Source organism: Protopterus annectens, chromosome 7.part0 (genome assembly GCF_019279795.1).
Source record: "Protopterus annectens isolate FY-2018-M chromosome 7.part0, PAN1.0, whole genome shotgun sequence".
NCBI lineage: Eukaryota > Metazoa > Chordata > Ceratodontiformes > Protopteridae > Protopterus > Protopterus annectens.
In genome coordinates, this window is record NC_056739.1 from 1,790,914,402 (window position 1) to 1,790,938,577 (window position 24,176).

The following is a 24,176-nucleotide window of genomic DNA, read 5'->3' on the forward strand; positions in this document are numbered from 1 at the left end:
AAGTTAAGATAAAACATTTATTGTATAAGCAAAGATATTTCCTTCATGGGAGAAAAAAAGAAATTATACCACATTTAAATAACTTAATTAAAAAGAACAGTAAAATAATGAGGAAAATGAAGGATGCAGCTGGTATAATACATAATACACAGAACAAAATTATGGAAATAGTAGAAGATTATTTAGAGGAATTATTTAAAGTCCAAATTATTCAAATTAATAATGGATGGAAGGTAAAGTGTTTTCTGGAACAAGATAACGAGGAAATGGGAAGGAACACTGTGATAGAAGAACTAGAAAACCATTTAAAAGTAGTGAATTTGGAATCAGCAGCTACTCCGGACAGAGCAGAATATAGGATGTATAAAAAATATGACAAAATTACCAAAAAAAAAAAAATTAATGGCATTGAATGAGTGTTCAACAAAGGATTTCAATATAAAGAATTGTGTAAAGGAGACATTAAATTTATATGGAAGGGTTGTAAAAATGAAATACAGAATTAGAGACTGATAGTTTTGACTAATATGAATTACAAAGTATTTATGAAGATTCTACAGAGAAGAATGGAGGGTAAAATAAAGTTATAAATAGAAATATATATGGCACGAAAGGAAAGAGTGCAAGAGTTAGTCTTATTTGCATTTGATATTTACAGTGTCTTCAGGAATTTCTTCATTTTTTCATGTAAAATCTTATGGTGGTTATGGGAAAAGAAAGTACAGTTGTGTACACTTACCATAAATTTAGATATTTGAATGTATTCACTGTTGCAGTCATTACATTTGGGTTATCCTGCTGGCAGGTTGCCCTCAGTCAGCCTGAATTCCAAAGTATTGGGTCCTGCTTCGGTTGCTGTCACCTCTTCCCTGACGTCAAGTCGTCAGGGGTATAAAAGATGCAGCCAATGCCATTTTATTTAGTTTTTCTAGCCCCAGATGTCAGGTGCCCCCAAAAAGGTAGGCTAAAATTATGTACATAAAACATACATGTACCAAAAAAAGCTTTACCTTCATCTATAAGCAAATACACCACCTAGGTTGTATAGATTAGAGAAGTAAAGATAAGTTCCAGCAAAAATAAGGGGGATGGCGGGTGGGTAACCTGGACTGCAACAGTGAATACACTCAAACATCTACATTTATGGTAAGTGTACACAACTGTACTATGTTCTTCATGTTTCACTGTTGCAGTCATTACATTTGGGTTGAGTTCCAAAGCTATGGTTGGGGGGGGCTGGAGCTAAACAGCATTAGGAGTGGCTATGAGGCCCTGCAGAACTGCAGTGGCAAAGCCTGCCCTGGATTTAGAGTAAAGAGGCAGATTATAATGTTTTGTAAAGGTATGCACTGAACTCCAAGTAGCAGCCTCCAAAATGTCCTTGGTTGGTACTCCCCTGAGAAAGGCTGCAGCTCTGGTTGAATGTGAGTAGCAGAAACAAATGCAGTGACCTATCCACTTTGAAATAGTCTGCTTGGAGATGGCCTTTCCATGTGATGCTGTGGCATATGCCACTAGTAATTGCTCTGTCTTTCTGAAAACTTTAGTTTTGTCCAAATAGAATCCAAGTTGTCCGTGTATGTCCAAAGAATGCAGAATTTTCTTCCCCTTGTTCTGTGGATTTGGATAAAAAGGTTGGCAAATGAATTGTTTGGTTAAGGGCTACACTGGATACTACCTTAGGCATAAATGTAGGGTTTGTTCTCAGAGAGACCCTGTCTGGATAGAAAATGATAAAGGGTTCCACAGCCATGACAGCCTGTAGCAGTGAAACTCATCTGGCTAGGAGCAGAGCTGTTTTCCAAGATAAGAACTTTGTCCACAGTAGCAGCTGGCTCAAAAGGCGGTAAGGTGAGTTTTTCCAAGACATAATTGAAGTCCCATGCAGGTATTGGCGTTCTCCTTGGAGGCCTTAAGTTTTTGGCTCCTCTGAGGTACTGCCTTAATAAAGGATGAGAAAAGAGTGGTGGCTCTGTATTGTAATGAGCCGAAATGGCAGAGGCATGGATTTTAACTGATGAAAAAGATAGGCCTTTGTCCAGCATCTCAGTTAAATATTGCAAAATCTGAGGAATATTTGGGACAGCTGTATCAGTTCCTTGAGCTTGGATCCAAGCGCAAAATCTCTTCCATTTCCCAGCATAAGATTTTCTAGTACTAGGCCTTCTGACTTCTAAAATGACATCCATCACAGCTTTACTGAGAGGTGTGGTGTGTATGGCTACATTATCCGCCATGCTGCCAGGTTTAGGGTCTTGAGTTGGTTGTGCAGAAAATGATTGTTTTGCTGGGACAGTAGATGAGGTATTTGAGGTAAGGTCCAGGCTGGGCATTGAAACAAGTTCCTTAAGATCAGATACCAGCATTGGCGTGGCCATTCTGGGGCAATCAATCATTTTTGGTTTCTCCTGCCTGACCTTTAGGAGTACCTTCGAGAGGAGAGGAAGTGGAGGAAAGGCATATACTGATAGGTTTGTCCAATTGAAAGATAAGGCATCCACTTTCCAAGCTTGTCTGTGATGAGTCCTTGTGCAGAATCTTTTTAGTTGATTGTTTTGAGGAGAGGCAAATAGATCTATGTCCGGGAGTCCCCATTTCATTGTTATCATGCTGAAGACTTGTGGATCCAGGTGCCACTTGTGGGGATCCGTGAGGTTTCTGCTTAGTTCGTCTGCCAGAGCATTTTCCTTTCCTAGCAGCAATTGTGCCTGCAGATGTACTTGGTAAGTCAATGCTGTGTCCCATAAAGCCATGGCTAGTCTGCACAGGGGGTAAGAATGAGTGCCCCCTTGCTTACGTACCACATGACCGTGGTGTTGTCTGTCTTTATCAGTAGTTGTCTCGGATGAAGTAAGTCCTTGAAGGCTGTCAGGGCATTTTGAACAGCTAGCATCTCTTTTTGATTGATATTTAGATGCTTTTGGTTTGTGGACCAGGTGCCCTGAATGCCTCTTCCTGCTATGTGTGCCCCCCAGGCATAATCTGATGCATCCGTTGTTAGGTTCTGCCTGGCTGGGGGTAGTGAAAATGACTGTCCCTTGTTTTGGTGACAATCCTTTGCCCACCATCGAAATTCCTGTTGCAGGCAGGGAATTAGACTAAGCATTGTTTCCAGGCTGTGGCAATGTTGTGTCCAGACACTTTTTAGGTACCATTGAATTTTCCTCATATGCAGCCTTGCATATGGAATTAGTAAGATGCAGGATGCCATTAATCCCAAAGCCTGCAGAATTTTTCTTGCAGATAACTGGGCCTTTGTTGCCATTTCCTTGAAATAGGTAGTCAGTTGTTTGTCTGGAGTGCGATAAGCCATCTGGGCAGTTGTATTTAAGCTTGCAACCAGGAATATTATCTCTTGAGAGGGTACTAATTTTGATTTCTTTTTGTTGACTGTGTACCCTTGGCATTTTAAAAGTCTTATCACAAAAGTCAGATGCTGTAGTAGAATGTCCTTGTTCTCTGCTTGTATGAGGCAGTCGTCCAACTAAGGATATATTTGTATTCCTCTTTGTCTGCAGTAAGCAATTACTGGTGCCAGGCACTTTGTGAAGACCCTGGGCACAGTAGATAAGCCAAAGGGCAGTGCAGAGAATTGGTAATGCTTTGAGCCAGCCTTGAATCTGAGGTATATTCTGCATGGTTGTCTGATTGGGACATGCAGGTATGGCTCTTTTAGGTCTAAAGTCACGAGCCAGGCCTTGCTGCCAAGCATGGGCAGAAGCTGCTGTAAGGTCAACATCTTGAATTTTGGTATATTCAGGAAAGTGTTTAGAACAGATAGGTCCAGTATTCGTCTCCATGCTTTGTCCTTTCTGGGTAACCAGAACAGCCTTGAGTAAAATCCTTGTCCCTGCTCTTGCTGTGGTACTTGTTGAATAGCCCTCATGTCCATGAGAGCTGCGACTTGTTTTTGAGCCTCTGTCTACTGATTTTTTGGCAGGTCTGGCCAACCGTTTGCCCATGGCAGGGTATGGAAATGAAACTTGTAGCCTTGTGACACTATGTCTAGAACCCATTTGTCCTGGGTTATAAAGTGCCAATTTTGAGAAAAAAGTGCTAGTTTTCCCCCTAAGGGTGCTGCCAGAAGATAAGTGCTTGGCGCAGACAGGGGGAAGTCACTGGGACTGTTTCCTGCATGATTGTGATTTGTCCTCTCCACCTTTGGAGGTAGAAGCACTCCACTGCTTAGACCTGTAGGATCCTTGCGGCTGTGATCTGCCTCTAGGGTGTCTGGATCTGCCCCTTTGAGGTCTGTCTGAGACTGGAAAGGACCAATTCTTTGTAGGCCAGTGTCTGCTAAATCTAGGTGGCTGTGCCTGTAAGAAATCCTTGACCGTTTGCATAGATTTAGCTTTGTCCTCCATTTTCTCTAACACCTCTTCTGCCTTAACATCAAACAAGGTATCATGTTGTAAAAGAGCATCTAATAATTTTGCTTTAACATGGTCAGGCAGATTTTGTTCCTTTAACCAAGCATGTCTCCTAATGACAGAACCCGTAACAGCAGCCCTGCAGGAGGCCTCCAGAGAATCAAACCCACTTTGCAAAGTATGCTTTCCAACTTGTTCAGCTGCATGCAATAAATCCTGCATTTCTTTGTTTTCTGCACATTCAGAATTTGACATCATTTTCTGTTTAAGCAGTGTCATGATATGTCATGATATATTGCTGATATTTGAGCATATGAAACTGGCAATGTAAAGCCCTTATAGCCAGAGTAGCAGTATATTTAAAGTTGGTCATGAAGTATACCAAGTGGTGGGGGAAAAGGCTGTGTTTACCACCAAAATTGGGTTCAACATTAAAAGAATTTTGGAAAACAGACACAACTACCCTGTTCAAAGTGAAACAACAAATGGTACTAGACCCTGTGATAGATGCAATTATTGTTCTTATATTTTGCAGGAGAAAAGGATTTGCTTAGAAAACCAGAATAAAAGTGTAGTTTATTTAAGGAGAGGCAATTGTTACTCTAGCAAGTTAGTATATATAGCTAGGTGTAATACCTGCAGTTCTTACTATATTGGGAAGACAGAGAGGTTTTTCAAGACAAGAATATACGAGCACTTGCATGATATAAAAAATAAAAAAGATACAAATGCTCTGTATAAACAAAGCATTACATGTGACGGTTACACAGGCTTTAAGTTTGCTATACTTGACATAGTTAATCTAGAAGCCAGGGGTGGAGATTGGCAAAATATACTGTATAAAAAAAGAGTTAATGTGGCAACTGAAGCTGGCAGCAAATTTCCCCCCTGGTTTAAATGACCATCTAAATCTGGTCCCTGTTTTAAAAGAAAGGGCAGAACACATTTAAGTGTTTTTTTTATAACAAGTGTATTTTTACTTATTATTTCTATATTTTTTCTTTGCGTCTGTTCTTTGCATTTATGTTTTGATTTTGTAAAAAAAAAATTTTTGACAGAATGTCAGCAAGGTAACATAGTGTTTTAAAACACAAAACTTTATTCATCTGGTTTGTTTTAATTCAGGAACTGTTTGGCATTTTTAACACTAATTGCTTTAATCTGCTTGTTGAATTAATGGAAAAGTTGGCCAATTATAGACAAGATACTTGTACAAAAATGGCTTTTATTAGTTGTTCAAAGTAAATTCTGATGTAGTCAAGTTGGACTGACGAAAGCGCTTAATTTTTGTGTATGAATAGAGGATTTTGGACTTGCAACAGTAGTGCTTTTTATTTGGTTTAATTGTATTCACTGTTGCAGTCATTACATTTGAATAATCTGCTGGCAGGCTGCCCTCAGTCGGCCTGATTAACAAAGTCTTGGGTCCTGCATCGGTTGCTGTCCCTTCTTCCATGACGTCAGGTCGTCAGGGGTATAAAACATGCAGCCTTTCCTTCTTCCCCTACAGCAAATGCCACAAGCAGTTGTTCAAATTTTCTTTGAGATTTTGTCCTGTTTAAGTAAAACCTAAGTTGTCTGTGTACATCCAATGAATGCATTACATCAGTTTTTCTTGCCCCAGATGTCAGGTGCCCCCCGAATGGGGAGCATATAAACATAAAAACCCAAAAAATACACCTCCAATCCCAAAAGCAAATACACCAAAAGGGCTTTTAAGCATAGTGAAAGAAAGTAGAGGTATAGCCAGAGAAAAATAGGGGGCTGGAGGGAGGGTAACCAAGACTGCAACAGTGAATACACTCGAACATCTACATTTATGGTGAGTGTACACAACTGTACTATTTCTTCGTGTTTCACTGTTGCAGTCATTACATTTGGGTAGATTCCTAAAGCTATGGTTGGGTGGAGGGATTTATACAGCATTAGGACCAGCTATAAGGCCCTGCAGGACAGCAGTGGCAAAGCCAGCTTTGAATTTAGAGAAAAGTGGAAAATGGTAATGTTTGGTGAACGTATGAACTGAGCTCCAGGTAGCAGCTTCTAGAATGTCCCTGGTAGGAACACCTCTGAGAAAGGCTGTAGAAGCAGATGCAGCCCTGGTGGAATGGGATCTGATCCCCTGGGGGATATAGCAGAAACAAATACAATGGCTTATCCATTTGGAAATGGTTTGCTTTGAAATAGCCTTTCCTTCTTCCCCTGCAGCAAATGCCACCAGCAGTTGTTCAAATTTTCTTTGAGATTTTGTCCTGTTTAAGTAAAACCTAAGTTGTCTGTGTACATCCAATGAATGCAGAATCCGCTCCCCTTTGTTCTGTGGATTGGGAAAGAAAGTTGGCAAATGAATGGTCTGATTAAGAGGCACACTGGATACCACCTTAGGCATGAAGGATGGATTGGTCCTGAGAGATACCCTGTCTGCATGAAAAATGATGAAAGACTCCACTGCCATAAGAGCCTGTAATTCTGAAATCCTTCTAGCTGAAGTGACTGCTAAAAGGAAAGCCGTCTTCCAGGAGAGAAATGTTAAGTCTGCAGTAGCAGCTGGCTCGAAAGGAGGGAAAGTGAGCTTTTCCAATACAAAACGGAGGTCCCAGGCAGGGAATGGAGCTCTCCTGGGTGGTCTTAAGCTTTTGGCCCCTATGATATACTAAATACGAAAGAAAAGGAAATCCCAGGAGAATTCAAATCCTGCACACTTTATTATTTAAAACACAAGTAAAATAAACGCTATTGAAATCATGCGTTTTCGTCTTCACAAAGACTTCCTCAGATCATACATGTGACTTGGTCAATAAGCAGCTTTATATATAATTGATTTAATTAATAAACAATTAATAAACACCAATCGTGTTCCTCCATTTTTTCAAAGAAATGTTGCCTAGTCCATTAAAAAGTAACATCTAAATCCATTAAATTTCTTTATACAATGTATAATAAATATTTAAAAAACCTTTGATGTTTGATAATTGATAATCAATTGTATATAAAGCTGCTTATTGACCAAGTCACATGTATGATCTGAGGAAGTCTTTGTGAAGACGAAAACGCATGATTTCAATAGCGTTTATTTTACTTGTGTTTTAAATAATAAAGTGTGCAGGATTTGAATTCTCCTGGGATTTCCTTTTCTTTCGTATTTGGTGTATTTGGAAGTTCCCTATGATATACTGCTTTAGCAGAGAAGAGGGGAGGTTCTGTGTTGTAATGAGCTGAAATGGCTGAGGCATGGATTTTTATGGAAGAAAAGGACAGGCCCTTGTGAAGCATCTCAGTTAAGTATTGTAAAATCTGAGGAATATTGGTTACTGCTGTGCTTGTCCCTTGAGATCGATTCCAGGCACAGAATCTTTTCCATTTGTCAGCATAAGATTTTCTAGTACTAGGCCTTCTCGCCTCCAAAACGACATCCATCACAGGTTTGCTGAGGGATGCCAAGGGTGAATTTAGGTGATTAGCCACGCTGCAAGATTCAAACTTTGGAGCTGTGTGTGCAGACTTTGGTTGTTCTGCTGAGACAGTAAGTAAGGTGTCTGAGGCAGGTGCCACAGTGGAAAGTGTGACACACATTGCGCAGGAGTGGGTACCAGTGTTGGCGAGGCCAGTCTGGAGCAATCAAAATAATTTTTGGTTTGTCCTGTTTGACTTTTAGTAGAACTTTGGAGATCAGAGGCAGAGGGGGAAAGGCATAGACTGATAGGTTTTTCCAGCTGAAGGATAGAGTATCCACTTTCCAGGCTTTTTTGTGATGAGTTCTTGTGCAAAATTTGTCCAAATGATAGTTCTGGGGTGAGGCAAAAAGATCTATGTCTGGACTCCCCCATTTGTGTGTCAACATGTTGAAAATCCGTGGTTCCAGTTTCCATTCGTGTGGGTCCATGAGATTTCTGCTTAGTTCGTCTGCCAGAGTATTCAGATTTCCTGGCAGGAACTGAGCTTGTAGTTGTACTTGATAGGTCAAGGCCGTGTTTCACAATGTCATGGCTAGTCTGCAATGGGGGCAGGAGTGTGTACCCCCCTGTTTGTTTATGTACCACATAACCATGGTGTTGTCTGTCCTTATCATTAATTGTCCTGTTTGAAGGTAGTCCTTGAAGGCTGTCACTGCATTCTGTACAGCTAGCATTTCTTTTTGACTGATATGAAGTTGCATTTGATTTGGGCTCCATTTGCCCCGAATGCACTTTCCTGCCAGATGTGCCCCCCAAGCATAGTATGATGCGTCTGTAGTTAGGGGGTTTGGGCGGCAGGGGGTGGTGTGAATGGCAGTCCCTTGTTTTGGTGGCAGGCCTCTGCCCTCCATAGGAACTCTAATTGCAGGCAAGGTATGATAGGAATCATTGTGTCTAGGCTGTGACAATGCTGACTCCATAGACTTTTTAAGTACTACTGAAGTTTCCTCATATGCAATCTTGCATATGGAATTAGAAGAATGCAGGAGACCATGAACCTCAAGGCTTGCAGTATTTGCCTTGCAAAAAGCAGGGTTTTTGTGGCCACCTGTTTGAAGTAAGTCACCAAATAAATTTGCTTCTCTGGCGTAAGGAAAGCCATCTGGTCAGTTGTATTCAAGCTTGCACCCGGGAATGTAATTTTTTGAGAGGGTATCAGTTGTGATTTCTTTTCGTTTATAGTGTACCCTAGACAGGTTAGAACCCTTTTACAAATGCCAGATGGTTTAGAAGAGTGTCCTTGTTTTCTGCCTGAATTAGACAATTGTCCAGGTACGGATATAACTGAATATTTCTTTGCCTGCAAAATGCAATTACTGGAGCCAGGCACTTTGTAAAGACCCTGTGCACAGTAGATAAGCCAAAGGGCAGTGCAGAGAACTGGTAATGCAAGTAGCCTGCTTTGAACCGGAGGTATCTTCTGCAAGATTTTCCCTGATTGAGATATGCAGGTAAGCCTCTTTTAAATCTAGAGTTCCCAACCAAGCATCTTTGCCTAGCATAGGAAGTAACTGGTGAAGAGCCAGCATCTTGAATTTTGGAATGTCCAGAAAGGTGTTTAGAGTAGATAAGTCCAGAATTGGACGCCATGATTTGTCTTTTCTGGGTACCAGGAAAAGTCTTGAATAGAAACCTTGTCCCTTTTCCTCTTCTGATACTGGTTGACTAGCCCCCATGCTCATGAGGGAAAGTACTTGTTTCTGGGCCACAGCCCACTGATTTGGGGGCAGGTCTGGCCATCCATTTGGAATTGGCAACGTGTGGAAATGAAATCTGTATCCCTAGGATACTATATTTAAAACCCATTTGTCCTGGGTTATAAGTTGCCAGTTTCTTGCATGAAGAGCCAGTTTTCCCCCCAAAGGGGCGGCTAAAAGCTAAGTGCTTGGTAAGAGTAAAGGGAAGTCATTGAGACTGCTTACTATAGGGAGGTGTCTTGTTTCCAGATTTGGAAGAGGAGGCACCCCATTGTTTTGTTCTGAAAGTTCCTTGTGACTGAAACCTGGATCCTTTGGAATGTCTGGGTTTGACTTGAGTGGCTCTCGAAGGAACTGGAAAGGACCAATTCTTAGTAGGCCAGTGCCTACTAAATCTTGGAGGTTGTACTTTGTAAGAAATCTTTTACAGTTTGCATAGATTTAGCTTTATCTTCCATCTTTTTTAAAACTTCTTCACCCTTATTACCAAAGAGACGGTCCTGTTGTAAAGAAGCATCCAACAATTTTGCTTTAACATGATCAGGCAGATTTTGCTCTTTCAGCCAAGCATGCTTTCTTAGCACAGACCCAGTTACAGCAGCCCTGCAAGAAGCCTCCAAAGAATCAAAACCATATTGCAAAGTATGTTTTCCAATTTGTTCAGCTGAATGCAATAAATCCTGTAAATCTTTGTTTTCCACACAGTCAGAAATTAACATCATTTTTTGTTTAAGCAGTCCCATGATATGCTGTTGATATTTTAGCATATGAAATTGACAGTTTAAAGCCCTGATTGCCAGAGTTGCAGAAGTGTAAACCTTCTTACCCCATCTATCCAGCGCCCTGGAATCTCTATCAGAAGGGGTAGGATTTTTAGCAGTAGAAGCCTTAATACCCTCGGGACCCTAAGAAATGGTTTCAGGATCTGCAACAAGATTTTTGAAAAGGAATTTGTGGGAGTCAGGAACCCTGTACTATCTGTCTGGCTTACAAGGAGGCAGAGAATCAAGAGCAATACTAGATTATGAAAAAACATCAACAATGTCTAGAACAGGAGGGTATAGCCAAAAGCCTATGCTGAGGAAGAAGAAGAAAATCCCCAAGTCTCCTTTTAGATTCAGAGAAATCCTGACTTTCCCAGTGGAAATGTTCCCTTAAGGTATGTAAAGTTTCCCCAAAAGAAAAATCCTCAAGGGGAGAAGCAGAAGGAATGGAATCTTCTGCATCAGAGTCCTCATAAGTAGGTATAGACAATTCCTGTTCATTAGAAGAGTTAGAAGAAATAGAATCCTGTTCAGAAGATTCATAATCGATGTCTTGCCTAGGCCTCTTAGAAGTGGGGGGTTGGCTACTCCTGATTAGAGTAATTAAATCTTCAGCCATTTTGATCATTTGTTTTTTTTAGACATGGGGGTCTGCACACGTGGCCCAGGCGTCGTCTTTTTAGGCATAGGTCGAGATTTTGGCCTTAGTTGTGAAAATGGCGTCGGTCTAATATACAAATCTGTAGGCCTGAAAACACCCTCAGAAGCCGGTGCTGCACAGCGGCTCCAGACCCATCCAAGGTACAGACATCAGCGGGTTCCATAATTGAAGCATCTCGCGGCATATCAGACTCTGAATGGGTCTCAGTAGAGGCCTGCGAATCAGAAGTAGTGGGTATCACGGGCTGCGAAAGCACCTCACTGAGAACCGATGAACTGGCGACTGGCTTAGGAGAAGCATCGTCGGCAGTTTTGGACTTAACAGCCTGTCTCTGTCTTTTTCTTTCGTTTTTTAGGTATTCCGGTAGTTGGATTGCTAATCGACGACATTTCTGGATAATTAAAACGTGAGCCAAAATATTTAGAAGCAAAAATGTACCAATGTTTGATTAAATAAAGCACAAAACCGACAGCAAGGTATGTTGTGGTCAGGGCCTAGGCAAGGAATACAGTACAAATGAAAATCCTTATGAGGTATTTGCTTCCCACAATTAATGCAATTATTAACTTTTACTGATATCGGTAAGGAGCAAGAAAATGTTTCCCCAACGGGGTACTTAGCTTTTTAGTTGAAGACTTCGGATTTGAAACTCGAAAATAAAAATTTCAGGAGTCGGCCAACCGGCAGTTGCGAACTGCTTCTGCTTCGGGCACCGTGCGGCAAGAAAGACTGATGCAATGGTGTCGACTGCATGTTTTATACCCCTGACGACCTGGAAGAAGGGACAGCAACCGACGCAGGACCAAGACTTTGTTAATCAGGCCGACTGAGGGCAACCTGCCAAGCAGATTAACCAAATGTAATGACTGCAACAGTGAAACATGAAGAACATCCAAAGAATGGTCAGTGGCCTTGGCAACAGAGGAAACAATCATTGGTGGAAGTCAATGAACACCGCCAGTTCACCAACTCTGGGAATGGAGGTGGATCAATGTACATCCATACCACCCATTAGCAAAATTAAGCAACCAGGTACAACATCAGGACAGATAACATCATCGCATTTATGAGTCTTCCCAAGCACTGCATGGCCCCTTTAGCTGACAGTCACATAATGCACAGAAGTAAGCATGCACCACAGGCCTTTACTGTGCACTGCCATCTGAGTGGCATGCACATTACATCAATGATAGGTGAGAATAAAACTACTAAGAAATTCCATCCTCTTACCAGTGTTGCGTGGGCATTAATAACAAAGAGATCTTGGGCAGTTCTCCAAGCTAGGCACAATTAGGGTCCAGCCTTAAATGCTGGTGACTCCAGGTGGGGGGGATTGAAGACAGACCCTCAGACCTCTGGAACAAAGGCATCTCTAGAATTACGAGAGAGAGAGAGTAGTAGTCTTGGCAACTCATCAAATTTCCTGGATGCCTGGAAGATGGCCTTTCTGAGTGAACAGAAAGAAACTGGTAGTCAGCAAGCAGAATGGGGAAAAGCATGCCCCACTCATGTATCACAGAAGCATGTATGAGTTTAGGCATGTAAGAATAAACAGGCGTGCAAGAACAAATAAAGTAACAAAAAAAGTGCACACAGAATACAGAAAAGCGATAACAAAAACAAAAAAAAATCAGGTGATGTTCAGTATGAGAATTCAGTGATGGACAGACACTGTGTTGCACAGAGGTGACAAAATGCAAATGCACAAAGTATTTGGTAAGGACAAACTGAAACAGTGGATTAGAACAAAAAGAAAGAAAATAAGTTAGAATAAATCACAACAGCTAACTGGAACTAGACATATAAACAACTGTAATAAGTAGAAAAAGAGGCTGAGGAACAATAAATGTGTTATTTCCTACATTAATACAGTGTACCACAACAGAAGTGATTAAAATGATACGGCTGTACCAGAGATAATAAGGCTGAAGTAGAAGTTTTCTGTGCAATTGCATCAGCTATGTCTTCATCTCACATTTAAATCCAAAGTAGGTTAGAGGGAACTATTATTAAGTAAAAATAAGTTACAAACAAGTATAGAACTGGTCTTAATATTAGAGTGCTCAACAATGAAGTAGCAGTGTTGCATCAAATGTAGCATAAATAACTGACCATGGCAATGATGCAGAGACAAAAGTCAGTAAATTTATTTAGTCAATGTATTACTATAAACAGAATATTTTCTGGAATGAAACCTGTCTACGAGACACTGATCTGAGCCCTTCTTCACATACTAGTCACGTAATCAGGTATTATACTGCTGCAGTCCAACAATTAAATGCCAAACTCTTAAAATACCATAACTCCACCATAAAATCTGCAATATATAAAGCACCAGATAATCCAAAGTATTAAGTTTAAATTTGACATCAAGTCAAAGTAATATGCAAGCAGCAACACACAGCAAGCAGATCAGCAGTTTCTCTAGAACTGAGGAATCATACACACTTACTCCTGCTTTATTTTTAATAACAATTACCAAGTATATCATTATTGTCAGATGAAAGACTGAACTATACCTACCTTTTCCAATCCAGAACTTCAGAGAAAGGCAGGATGTAGGAGTCAGCAATAACAACAGGGACACAGCCAGCCTGGAGGACATCACTGAGCAGGGATTGTCCTAAACGTGCCCCACGCACTACCACGCAGAAGGTGCCCTCCTGTCAAAAGAAACAACCATTACAAGGCAAGAAGAGACCCGTGAGCTGCAATTTCCAGAGATTATGTTTTAGTTTGGCCCACTGTTTATTATGAAGTTATGTAGCTTCCTAAAACAAACAGCAGAAGTACAACTAAGTGAATATTTGGATCACTGTGGCAGAATATTACATGATTGGGACTAGTCAAGCCAGATGCTACTAGTCTCCCATCTCAATCTTTTCAGAAAATGACTTCCAAGATGTGTGCTGCTGCAATGGCATGCTGTGGCCATTACAGGGTCCAGTGCAACACTTGCACCACTCTATTATTTTTTGCTGCATGAGAAAAAATGCTCCTGCTGAAGCCCAGAACAGCAAAACTAAAAACCACACTAAAGGTAAACATAATGTAAACGGCAATAACAAACAAAAGTCTCCTACCATCTACAATTCCTGGGTAAGCAAAAGTTTCACAATAAACACACAGACCCCATAACAAAAGAAGTGATATGAAAAGGACTGTTGCATGAAGTACTTAACCAGAAAATGACATTTCACTAACAGTAAATTATAAAACTGGATTTACTCACCTTCTGCTTCATATGATCGGGATGGATTTCTCTAGTAGTTGCTCTTCCTCCAGAGTACCAATGCAGGTCTCACACCTTCAAACCTCCACCTTCCACAGTAGCAATTAGTTCACCTCAAAACAATACATAAATCTTCCTAGTACAGACATTTTGTCTCTGGCTGCATTGAGAATTGTAAGATACAATCTTTATGGCCTAAGCCTGGTAATTTAATTTCAAACTATTTTCAAAGATAGCTGAATTGAAATGAACCTCTTCTCTTCCAGTATCCTCTGTTAAAACATACATTTGAACAGTTACAATAATAATAAATAAATGTATATTTTTTTCTGTTCAGCAGGAACACTGTTGGCACATTTTTAACACAAGCAGCTTTACAAATACATTTTTCAACACAAGCATCTGTACAAATCAGTTTGATATGCAAATGACATGTAATTCTTTACAAAATGTAGTTAACTGTGCTGGCACATGTTAAACATCCACTGCCGTACTTTTCCTGGCATAGCTGGCAATAACTCACATTGACATACCTCTTCCCAATTGGGAAGGAGGAACTGCTTCTATTCCTCTTGAGAAAACTTGCCATCAGGCAGGAGGAAACAGTGGGGCTTGGTCTGGTGGATGTGAAATGATTCCTAGAAAAGGAGGGCTTTCCTTCCACTGCCATCTGTAACCCTAGTGAATTAGTCTCAGAACAGATTTGTTTCCACAGAATGAAAGAAATGGAGATTCAGACTTTCTGAAAGGGATAAGGAACTGTCAGTGTGGGAAGGGGGAACAAGTTCCTTTATATTGTCATTCAGTGTTATTGACTGTCCTTTGCTCTGGTAGGTTAATTATTTCTTTATGGAACCTCCTTGCCATTGTTTTTAAATGTCTGTTTATCGGCATTTTGCTAAGACTATTAAGGTTCTTGCCAAACTTGTATGAGGGAGCTGGAAAGGAAGGAAGATTGAAAAAACTGAGAAATTCCACGTATCAACTTACCACTCTCATCACATGTTTTGATGACCTCTGCAGCAGAGGATCCAAAAACTAAATCTCTTAGTGGCTACAGCCCTGTACGTAGTATCTACAGAGTCTTACACACTATTTTAAAATGAAAAGTGACATGAAAAATCAATAAACTAAACCACTCAAAGCAGATTTTACCTCACTGGAAGAAACTGCAGAGGAAACATTCCTCTTACTTTCAAAATTAGTCAAAATATACTTTAACATATGTGCCTGGTAATTTAAAATTTTACAATTAAAGATGGAGAAGCATACACTTTTTGGCACCAGCTGGACTGACTAAAGTTATACTGCTAAGCCTGGTCTGGAATGAGTGTATACAAATTTGAAAGACTGAGGGACTTTGTACAATCAATCTGCTTTCTTAGGTGTAAGCAGGCTGGCTATCACGGAAACCACAGGCTATGATAAACACATCCTCCAGTGCTGGCAGGACTGGGGAGATGGAAGTGGGTTCTGGAAATTCCAGTTGTAACATTTTATAAGATTTTCTAATGGACTGAGAAAACGTATGGTTCTCCCTCTGAAATCACTGGCACATTCTAGAAATAGTCTCACAGAAAAGATAGGGAGATTCTGCTTATATCAAAACAACAAATAAAATAAAACTAAATAAAAGATAAATAAAAAACCGACACTCATCCAGTGATCTAAATCCTTTAATACAAATACAAAAATACAAAATTGCTCTACAGCCTCGGCACACAGGCCTTCCAGGAGTTAATTACTATCAATAAAAAGCATCATTAAATACTCCCAACAATTAACAGCAATAATAAAATCATCCAATCACTAAAAACTTCACATGAAAGACTTCCAACTGCACTCCATATTCAATCCAGTAGGTGTCAGCATACCATATTTTAAAATAAATACAGTTTCCTTACATAATTTATTTTTTAAAAGAAAACTATTATATGCTGTGAACTGCTCTAAAATACAACCCTTTAAACCACTGACTGACCCTACATGAACTGAATAAAAATGAACTGCTAAAGGGCTTTCACATTTGTTATTTCTGATATCCCTCAAGTGTTCCTGCAATCTTACTCTAAAAGTTCTTTTACTTTCACCAATACAAAAGAGATTACAGGGACACTTTAACACATAAATTACACCTTCTGTAGTACAATATTCAGCTATGGGGTTATACCAAACATTGTTAACACTCTTAAAAAAAATCTCACTATATATTGGTATATAGAATAACCCCCACATGCCCAAGTGCCATAAGTATTTATATTTCTATTACGTCGACATTCAGGTAAAGAAAACGTACTGTGGACAGTCACATCCTTTATACTTTGCCCTCTCTTAAAAGATATAAAGGGTCTAGTACACAAAATTGCAGCAAAGTCACTACTTTTAAAAAGAAAAGCCCAGTATTAACTATTTCATCCATAAGAACATTAAACACTGTAACAAAATACATTTTCTTACATTCAATACATGTATAGTTAACCGCTTTGGAACCCTTATTTTTCTCTACAGGACAGGACATATTCATAGGCTGATCATCCAAAAACAACCTTTTATGGACTCTTACAATAATTTCATTATTATAACCCCTTTGTTTAGCTATAGCACGGGTTTTAATTACTACTACTTCTAATACCAGTGTATCATTACATAATCTACTTACACGTAATAATTCACCACAGGGTAACAAATTCAAGAAATGGTGGGGATGACAGCTCCTTCTATCTAAAAAGTGCCCTCCATTCTCAAATCTTCTATGAACCCTAATACCAATACTGCCACTGTCATGACCTTCCAATTCTACATCTAGGAAAGTAACTTTCTTTCCCTTCTCTAGGCCATCAAATTCAAAACCAAAACCAAAGTGGTTACAGTGCAAATATTGTACAAAAGACTCCATTAAAAACTCACCTCCCCTTACACAAAAAAATGTAATCATCTATAAACCTAAAATATAAAGTAATTTCTAAAAAAATCCAATTTATACAAATTATTGAGTTATACAAATTGATGAGTGTTAGATTCTGATAATATGTCTCTCCTGAGTCTGAATCAGAATTCTGAGGAAAAAAAAAAACTGTATCTGGTCCACCTCATTCCTCTCCAGATTCATTTTCTTGAACCTCTTCAGGAAAACAGGAGTCCCTTTTCCTCCTACCATAAACCCCTTGATAAGAAGGCCAATAGCCTGTACAAGGCTCTCAGCCAGACTCAATAAGCTACTCCTATCCAGTGAAACTGGCACAGGAGTAGGTATATGTTTAGTTTTCTGTTTTTTTTTTTTGACAGAAAATTTAGGACAAATAGGATTTTTATTGGCAGCAACAGCTTCCCCGGGCACAGGTACAATACTCTGGCTAAGCAGGGGCACCTTCACAGCACCTTCTCCCAACAGCAACTTCAACAAAAGTAGCTTTGCCCACTGAGAGGACCTAAACAGCCACAGAGAATGTGCCTAACCCCAGGTCCCTAGTGGCTGTACAGGCAACACTTGTGGACACTTGGGCAAGGCCTTAGCAACTAGACTGCTGTCCTGCCAGTGGAGGACTATGGTACTCCTGCTGCTACAGATTTGTCCTACCACTCAGCTAGAGAACATTATGAAAACTGCCACAGCTACACTGTTTCTCACCAGACCACTGAATACTATGATGGTGTTGGTCAAATCACAGCCAAACCTGATGTGGGCTACTTTATGTCCTTAAGAACTTGAGTTGCAGCGTTTCCTCACTGTTACACTACCGAGTGTTGTGGTATTCACTGACTCAGTCTGGAGTCTGGTCATTTTTTCTTCTTAGCACTTATCTGTCTTCTGAGTCAATAACCAATTTACCTAACAGCCACATATCTCAATAATCCCTTTTCATCTCTCAGCCATCCAGCCTAACCATCTATACACACTAATTACTACTTTTCTACTCTGTGCTCTATACTCTTCCATCTTCTCTTCACCCACTCCCTTCACATCTAATCTATATAACATATGTATTTTACACTGCAGTGGTTCAGCGATATGTCAACCATGTACAACTTAACATTCCTTTGTAACAAAAGTGAATATTCCTTTATATCACACTGCATACAATGATGCAGGTGTCATTAAGAAGTTTTGCTACTCAAATACAAACCAAGCCTCCCCTCTTCTTGTTTTACGTATACAAATTGTAAAAACTAGACAGCATCTTGTATTTACTGAAATCTGAAGACATGATTCATCTGTGTTATGGCTGTATTTTATTTTGTCAGTTTTATTGCCATTCTTGGGCTGAACCCGAAAATGTATCATTTAAATCAAAGTACTATCCCAGTTAACAAGTGAAGTTAAAATAAATTAAAATAAATAAAGAGCATTTGTAATGATACATTGGTAAAAGAGCTGCTATTTGTATGTCTAAAATTAAAATCATCTGGTGTCTTTGCTCTCCTTTCTGAAAATTCTATAGAAAATGCTGTCAAAATAATTGTTTCATTGATGCTGATGGCAGGAAATGAACAACAGAAAAAGTGCATGTACATAAGAGGAGCTTTACATGTTGTCATTTATGAAATACAAAATATTTAATGTTAATACAGTCGGAAACATTCCAGTACCAAAGTGTACTTGCAGTTCTGGGGTGCAGTGCATGAAAAAGCCATAATGGAAGGATCACAAGAATCTCTACTTTTTACAACTAACATACCGGGTACTGGAAAACTTAGAATGTAAACATTAAAAGCCTGATGTCTAGTCTTAGATCAGGACACAGTTGGCCTGGACTGCTGTGCCGGGTTGTGTTTTGATTAGAAATACACCACCTCTCACGGTACACATAGGTGCGCTATTCAAATTTAAGCCAAAAATTAAACTGTTGCAATCCTCTACCTGAAAATGAGGAAGGGTACTTATAGTAACAGCAGATATACAAACTCTAGTAAGTACTGCAACAGTCCAAAAACTATACCACCATCTCCCTGTGCTCACACCAGAGTGACATGCAATTCCTAGTGCTGTAAATTTTTCAGTTTTTACAGGCTGTCACTATTGTGGGGTTCTCCTGAGACAAAATAAAAATGTCATGGGTTGCAACAGCTTATAAAGGAATTGGGATGAGAGAAAGACATCTATTCAGGTCAAGAATATGCAAACCTTGTAGGAGATTATCAGCACTGTTTGAAAATAAGACCGACAAACAAACACATGGGTGAACAGAGAATGCAGCAACAACTGGTCTCCCTCAAAGATCTGATGATGCGATAAGTATGTCAAACAGTGCAATGTCCTTCACACATGAAGAAAGGAACTTGGGAAAGGAATACTGAGATTTGCACTCAGAGAATAATCAAAGAGTAAGAAAAAAAACACATATGTACCTTCAGTACAGAAGTTCCCTTCATTTATTGGTTTGTTTCCTTATTTACTTAATTGACGTTTTACCTATTTATTCAGCATATTTGCTGGGTTTCAAAAATAATTAACAACACTGAAATCTAATCATTTTTTAACAAAATTCTAATCTGATCTGAAGCCAAAGCTTGTCTTAAGTATTTTAATCAGTTATAGTAGAAAATGAAGTTAACTTTTTTACTAGGGCTTGAACCTGGCAGCCTCAACATAAATTAAATGAAATTAAAATTCTGTGCTGATGGTTATCATTAGGCTGACAATGGCTACATGATTAGTACCTTCACAGTGCATCTTCACAAGTTACACATTTTCCGATTCAAAGGTCTGGTGGACTACTAAACACAGTATTATTTTGTCAGGACTACGTTTCAAACTTGGAAGCTGAAACATTATTGGGAGGCATTTTTTAACATGACATACTGTGAAAGAAAAAATTTATCTTTGAGACTTGACAAAACAGTGCTTAAACATTCTAAGCTAGAATTATCTTTTCTTACTGTATTATAATAAAATAAATACCTTATAGGATCTTTTAGCTGTAACTGAACTTGAAATGTGGCCTTTCCCTTGACAGATGGCCACTGCGTAACTTAGCAATGCTATCAACAAAAGCAAAGAATGACTTGGTTTTCATTCATCTGGTGTCTATATTTCCTTTGTGCAGCAAGGAATTTTCACTTCACTCCCCATATTTCCTAGTTATTCCTGCTAGGATGAAGGATATTTTGAACAGTGCATTTATTATATCCCCTACTTCATACATCATACTAGTATTTCTGACTGATAACTCTGATGATGATATGAATACTTACACTAGCAGTAACTATAGTCTAGACAGGAAGTGTTATCTTAATGGAGGAGTGCTCCATCTGGCAGGCTTTTCATCACAGTTTTGCCAGTTACGTGTGCTGATATAATTGCATATGCTGTGTTAAAGGACTTAAACATGCCTTACCGAACAATAAAACGAAGAAAAGAAAATAGAATTTGCACTTGTATTTTTTTTTCTGTTTCCTTGTCTGTTCAGTGAATACTCGTTTTGAAAGTTGTTTTAAGTGACGACGACAGTTAAGAAGTCTTACCAACCACTTTATCAGTTATTCATTTTGGTGTTAACAGGTCTTCAGACAGGCTTCTAAGACACTGGTGGCCCAGTTCTAGGAAGAATGATGAACCACACTTCAACATACTGCAGTCTGTTGTAGGACCATAGATGCCCTCTGAGTACTGTACAGTCCCAAACACCTATATGCGAAAGACTAGAATGCAGAGACTGCCTTCAGCAAAGATGGTGCTAACAACAACAACTACAACATCACTTTTATGTCCCCTGAAAATCATGCAAGTTTCCTAAATGTACTTGATGAATTCCCTATAAACAAGAACTCCATTATTTTGGGATCTTAACTACCCCTGAATAAACAGGAGTATCTACACCTTCACTATACAATATGTTCAAAGGTTCTTTTTCTTTCTTTCTTACTGGCATTTGTTTACTGGGAATGTTCGAATGGACAATGGTACCCATTTTCATAGGAAGCCCAGGGAGAAAAGCTGCAGTAAAGACAAACTAAAGCTGTAAGATGAAGAGTAATACAATTAATTTAATATTGTTGCTATACGAAATTAAAAACAATTAGTTACTGGCATAGACATAAAAATGAAATATAATTGCTACAGGAAAGAAAGAGAATCCCTAACTGGCAAAGAGATTTTAACAGAGTAGTGAGGCTCATATTGGAGGTATTGAATAAAATGGTTAAACTGTGGGAAAAGAGAGGGAAGTAAGTACAGGTGAATTAGCCTTGGAGAATACAGAGAACTACGGTGTGTTGGCAGGGACCTATAGAAGATGCAACATAGAAAACTGAAAATGTAGACAAGGAAATAATAGATTCAATTAAATAAACTTAGGAATGTTTGACACGAGTGTAGACTAGTTACACACACACTATACACATATATACACATAGATATGCATGTATAAAGACACATCCTTGTAGTGGGGTGCAAAAGTTCTCCAGCCATGGGAGGGGGGGGGGGGAGTTAAGATGTCTCCCTTAAGGGAAATAATTGACAGGAGAAGACTGGTACTTCTTGGGTGTTGAAGTTCCTGGCTGAGCTTCCTTAAAACTAAGAATAAAGATTCATGAACTACAGCCAATCTCAGTGGAAACTTCGAAGTAATTATGCACTTGTGCTCATCCATTTAATATTTTTTCAACAAGGAAGTATTGATTTCAAAACAAATTAGAAGTGCATGATTATTATGAAGTGCCAAATGAGATCGGCTACAGTTCATGGTTCTTTTTTCTTGGATTTAAGGAGGCTCAGAGAGCAACTTGAAGTACCTGTTTTTCCTGAGGATTTATATGAGCAGAGGGTGCTACAATGGAGATTAAACATTTATAATATGTACAAAAAGGAGTAAACGAATGTCTCTATGAGATGAGTGGAGAGTTTAGAAGGTGTTTATCCATGTGCAGAACAGGAACAAAGCTAAAATTCAGCAAGAAATTATTTTTGTGTAGATTTAAAAGCATAGTGGTTAGACATGGACCTCAGTGCCAGTAGGACTAAGTTACAGGATCTGACAGTGCAAGCTAGAGTACAGGGCATTTCTTAACGGTCTCTCAGGTATGTAGGAGGAATGAATTTTTTAATCATCTTAATGAAGTGGGGTCTGCTGGGATAGTAGTTGTGGATAATGTTTATTGCTGGGCATTTTGAAGATTTATATATTATATCAAAAGTCAAAAGTAGCTGAGTTTATGTGAGATGGTGGGTAATTCAAGCCAAGGTAATTCTTTCAGGCAAAGTAATGGTGGGTTCTATACGGTTTATTAGCAGCAAATTTTGCAATTTTTGTTGTTCTAGTTTAATTTTTAGTGCAGCATAAAGATTAATGAGGACTGGTGCCCCATACAAGAGTGACAGTAAGAGGCAGGAAGCAGCCAGGGTTGTTTTTGTGGTGTCAGTAACAAAGTCTTTAAATCTGTTTAACATTCCTAAATTTGGGGGTTTTTTCTTTTAAATGTGTGTTGAATGTGCAGATCAAATTTAAGGTCGTCATCCGTTAACATCTATAACAGCTTGGAGTATGGAACCATTTCTATTACTTTATTACTGAAAAAAGGTAATTTTAAAGTTGGCTTTATCCTGTGTGGGGGATTTAGGGAAGAAAATGAGTAGTTTAGTTTTTGCGGGTTTAACAGTAGTTGTGCATTGTTGAGCCAGTTTTCAATGGATGTAAAAGCTTCTGGTGTGATCTGCTGAAGATGGCTTAGGGTGTGTCTGTGGAGCAAATAAGTGCTGAATCAGGAGGGTTGCCATGAAGATGTATATAAATTGTTAATGAAAACATTAAAAGGGATATGGCCAAAAATAGAGACTTGGGGTACCCCAAGTGTAACTTGCAAGACGGCAGAGAGAGACAGAGTGTCATGCCATTATCCAAAATTATGTCTGATGGATACGTATCTACTGAACCATTGGTAAGCAGTCTGGAATAGGCCTAGAGAAGACATTTGTTGCAGTAGGTTGATAGATTAACACAGTGTCAAAGGCTTTTGACAGGTCAAGGAATAGAGAGGAAACAAGTTTGTCATTGTTCTTGGCTTGACTGAGTTTGTTTAGGCTAGTAAAGCAGAGGTTGTGCTGTGGCCAGGATGAAAGTCATGTTGTCTGGGAGTGAAGAGTAGTTCATGGAGGAGATCATGGAGAACTTGCTTGTAAATATATTTTTCCAGAACTTTAGAAAGTGGCAACAATACAGCTATAGGTCAAAAGTTTGATAAGTCAATTGAGTTACCACCTTTCTGGAGTGGAATAATGTAGGACTTTTTCCACAGGAATGTGGCACAGTATTCTTGTATTGACCTATTTATAAAAATAGAGATGGGGTAAGGCTATAGCATCAGCTGCAATTGTAAGGCATTCTGCTAGGAGGTTATCAGCTGATGGTGAGCTCGGTCTTAGTTTTTGCAGATAATGTTTATAGAAAAAGTTCAGAAAGGCTGTAAAGTGAGAGCATGATGTGTTTTGGAGGTTATGGATGGAGTTACCTTAGAAAAGTTTGCTATGATGTCAATGAAGTAAGAGTTGAATTGTGTTATTCCTACAGCAGAATTGGGAGAAGGTGTTGGCTGACATTTAGTCCAGGGTGTAATATTTCTCACACAGAAGACCAGAATTTCTTTGGGTTGTTTCCATGACTTTTGAAGGTGATAAAATAGTATTACTTTTTATTGGCATTAACCTTTTTTTGTAGGATAAAAGAGCTCTTTGAAGTTTTGCAAGTTTTCTTAACCATATTTTCCAGGCTATGTCTCTGTTTTGCATGACTAATTTAGTACTTTTTCTGAGAAGAATAGCTAGCGTTTATTCTTTTCTCTCTTAATAGTGCAGGATTTTGGCTGACATTTATGTCCAGGGTAGAATATTTCTCAGACAGAAGACCAGACTTTCTTTGGGTTGTTTCCATGATTTTTGGAGATGATAAAATACTATTACTTTTATTTATTTTATTTATTTGCATTTGTTTACTGCAGTAGTCCATTAGGCTATTAAGAGGCCACTTTCAGTGGAGGCCCAGAGGAAAATACTCCACAAATAACA

General features: G+C 39.1%; 1 protein-coding gene across 2 annotated transcripts in view; it reads right to left on the reverse strand.

Moving 5' to 3' along the window:
* EXT2 (exostosin glycosyltransferase 2) overlaps positions 1–24,176 on the reverse strand; it is a 1,719,054-nt gene that overhangs the window by 1,193,260 nt on the left and 501,618 nt on the right. For both annotated transcript variants that reach the window (XM_044078315.1, XM_044078314.1), the window contains exon 6: positions 13,471–13,610. In XM_044078315.1, coding sequence (XP_043934250.1) covers positions 13,471–13,610 — 140 coding nt within the window. The remainder of the gene's footprint in view (positions 1–13,470; positions 13,611–24,176) is intronic.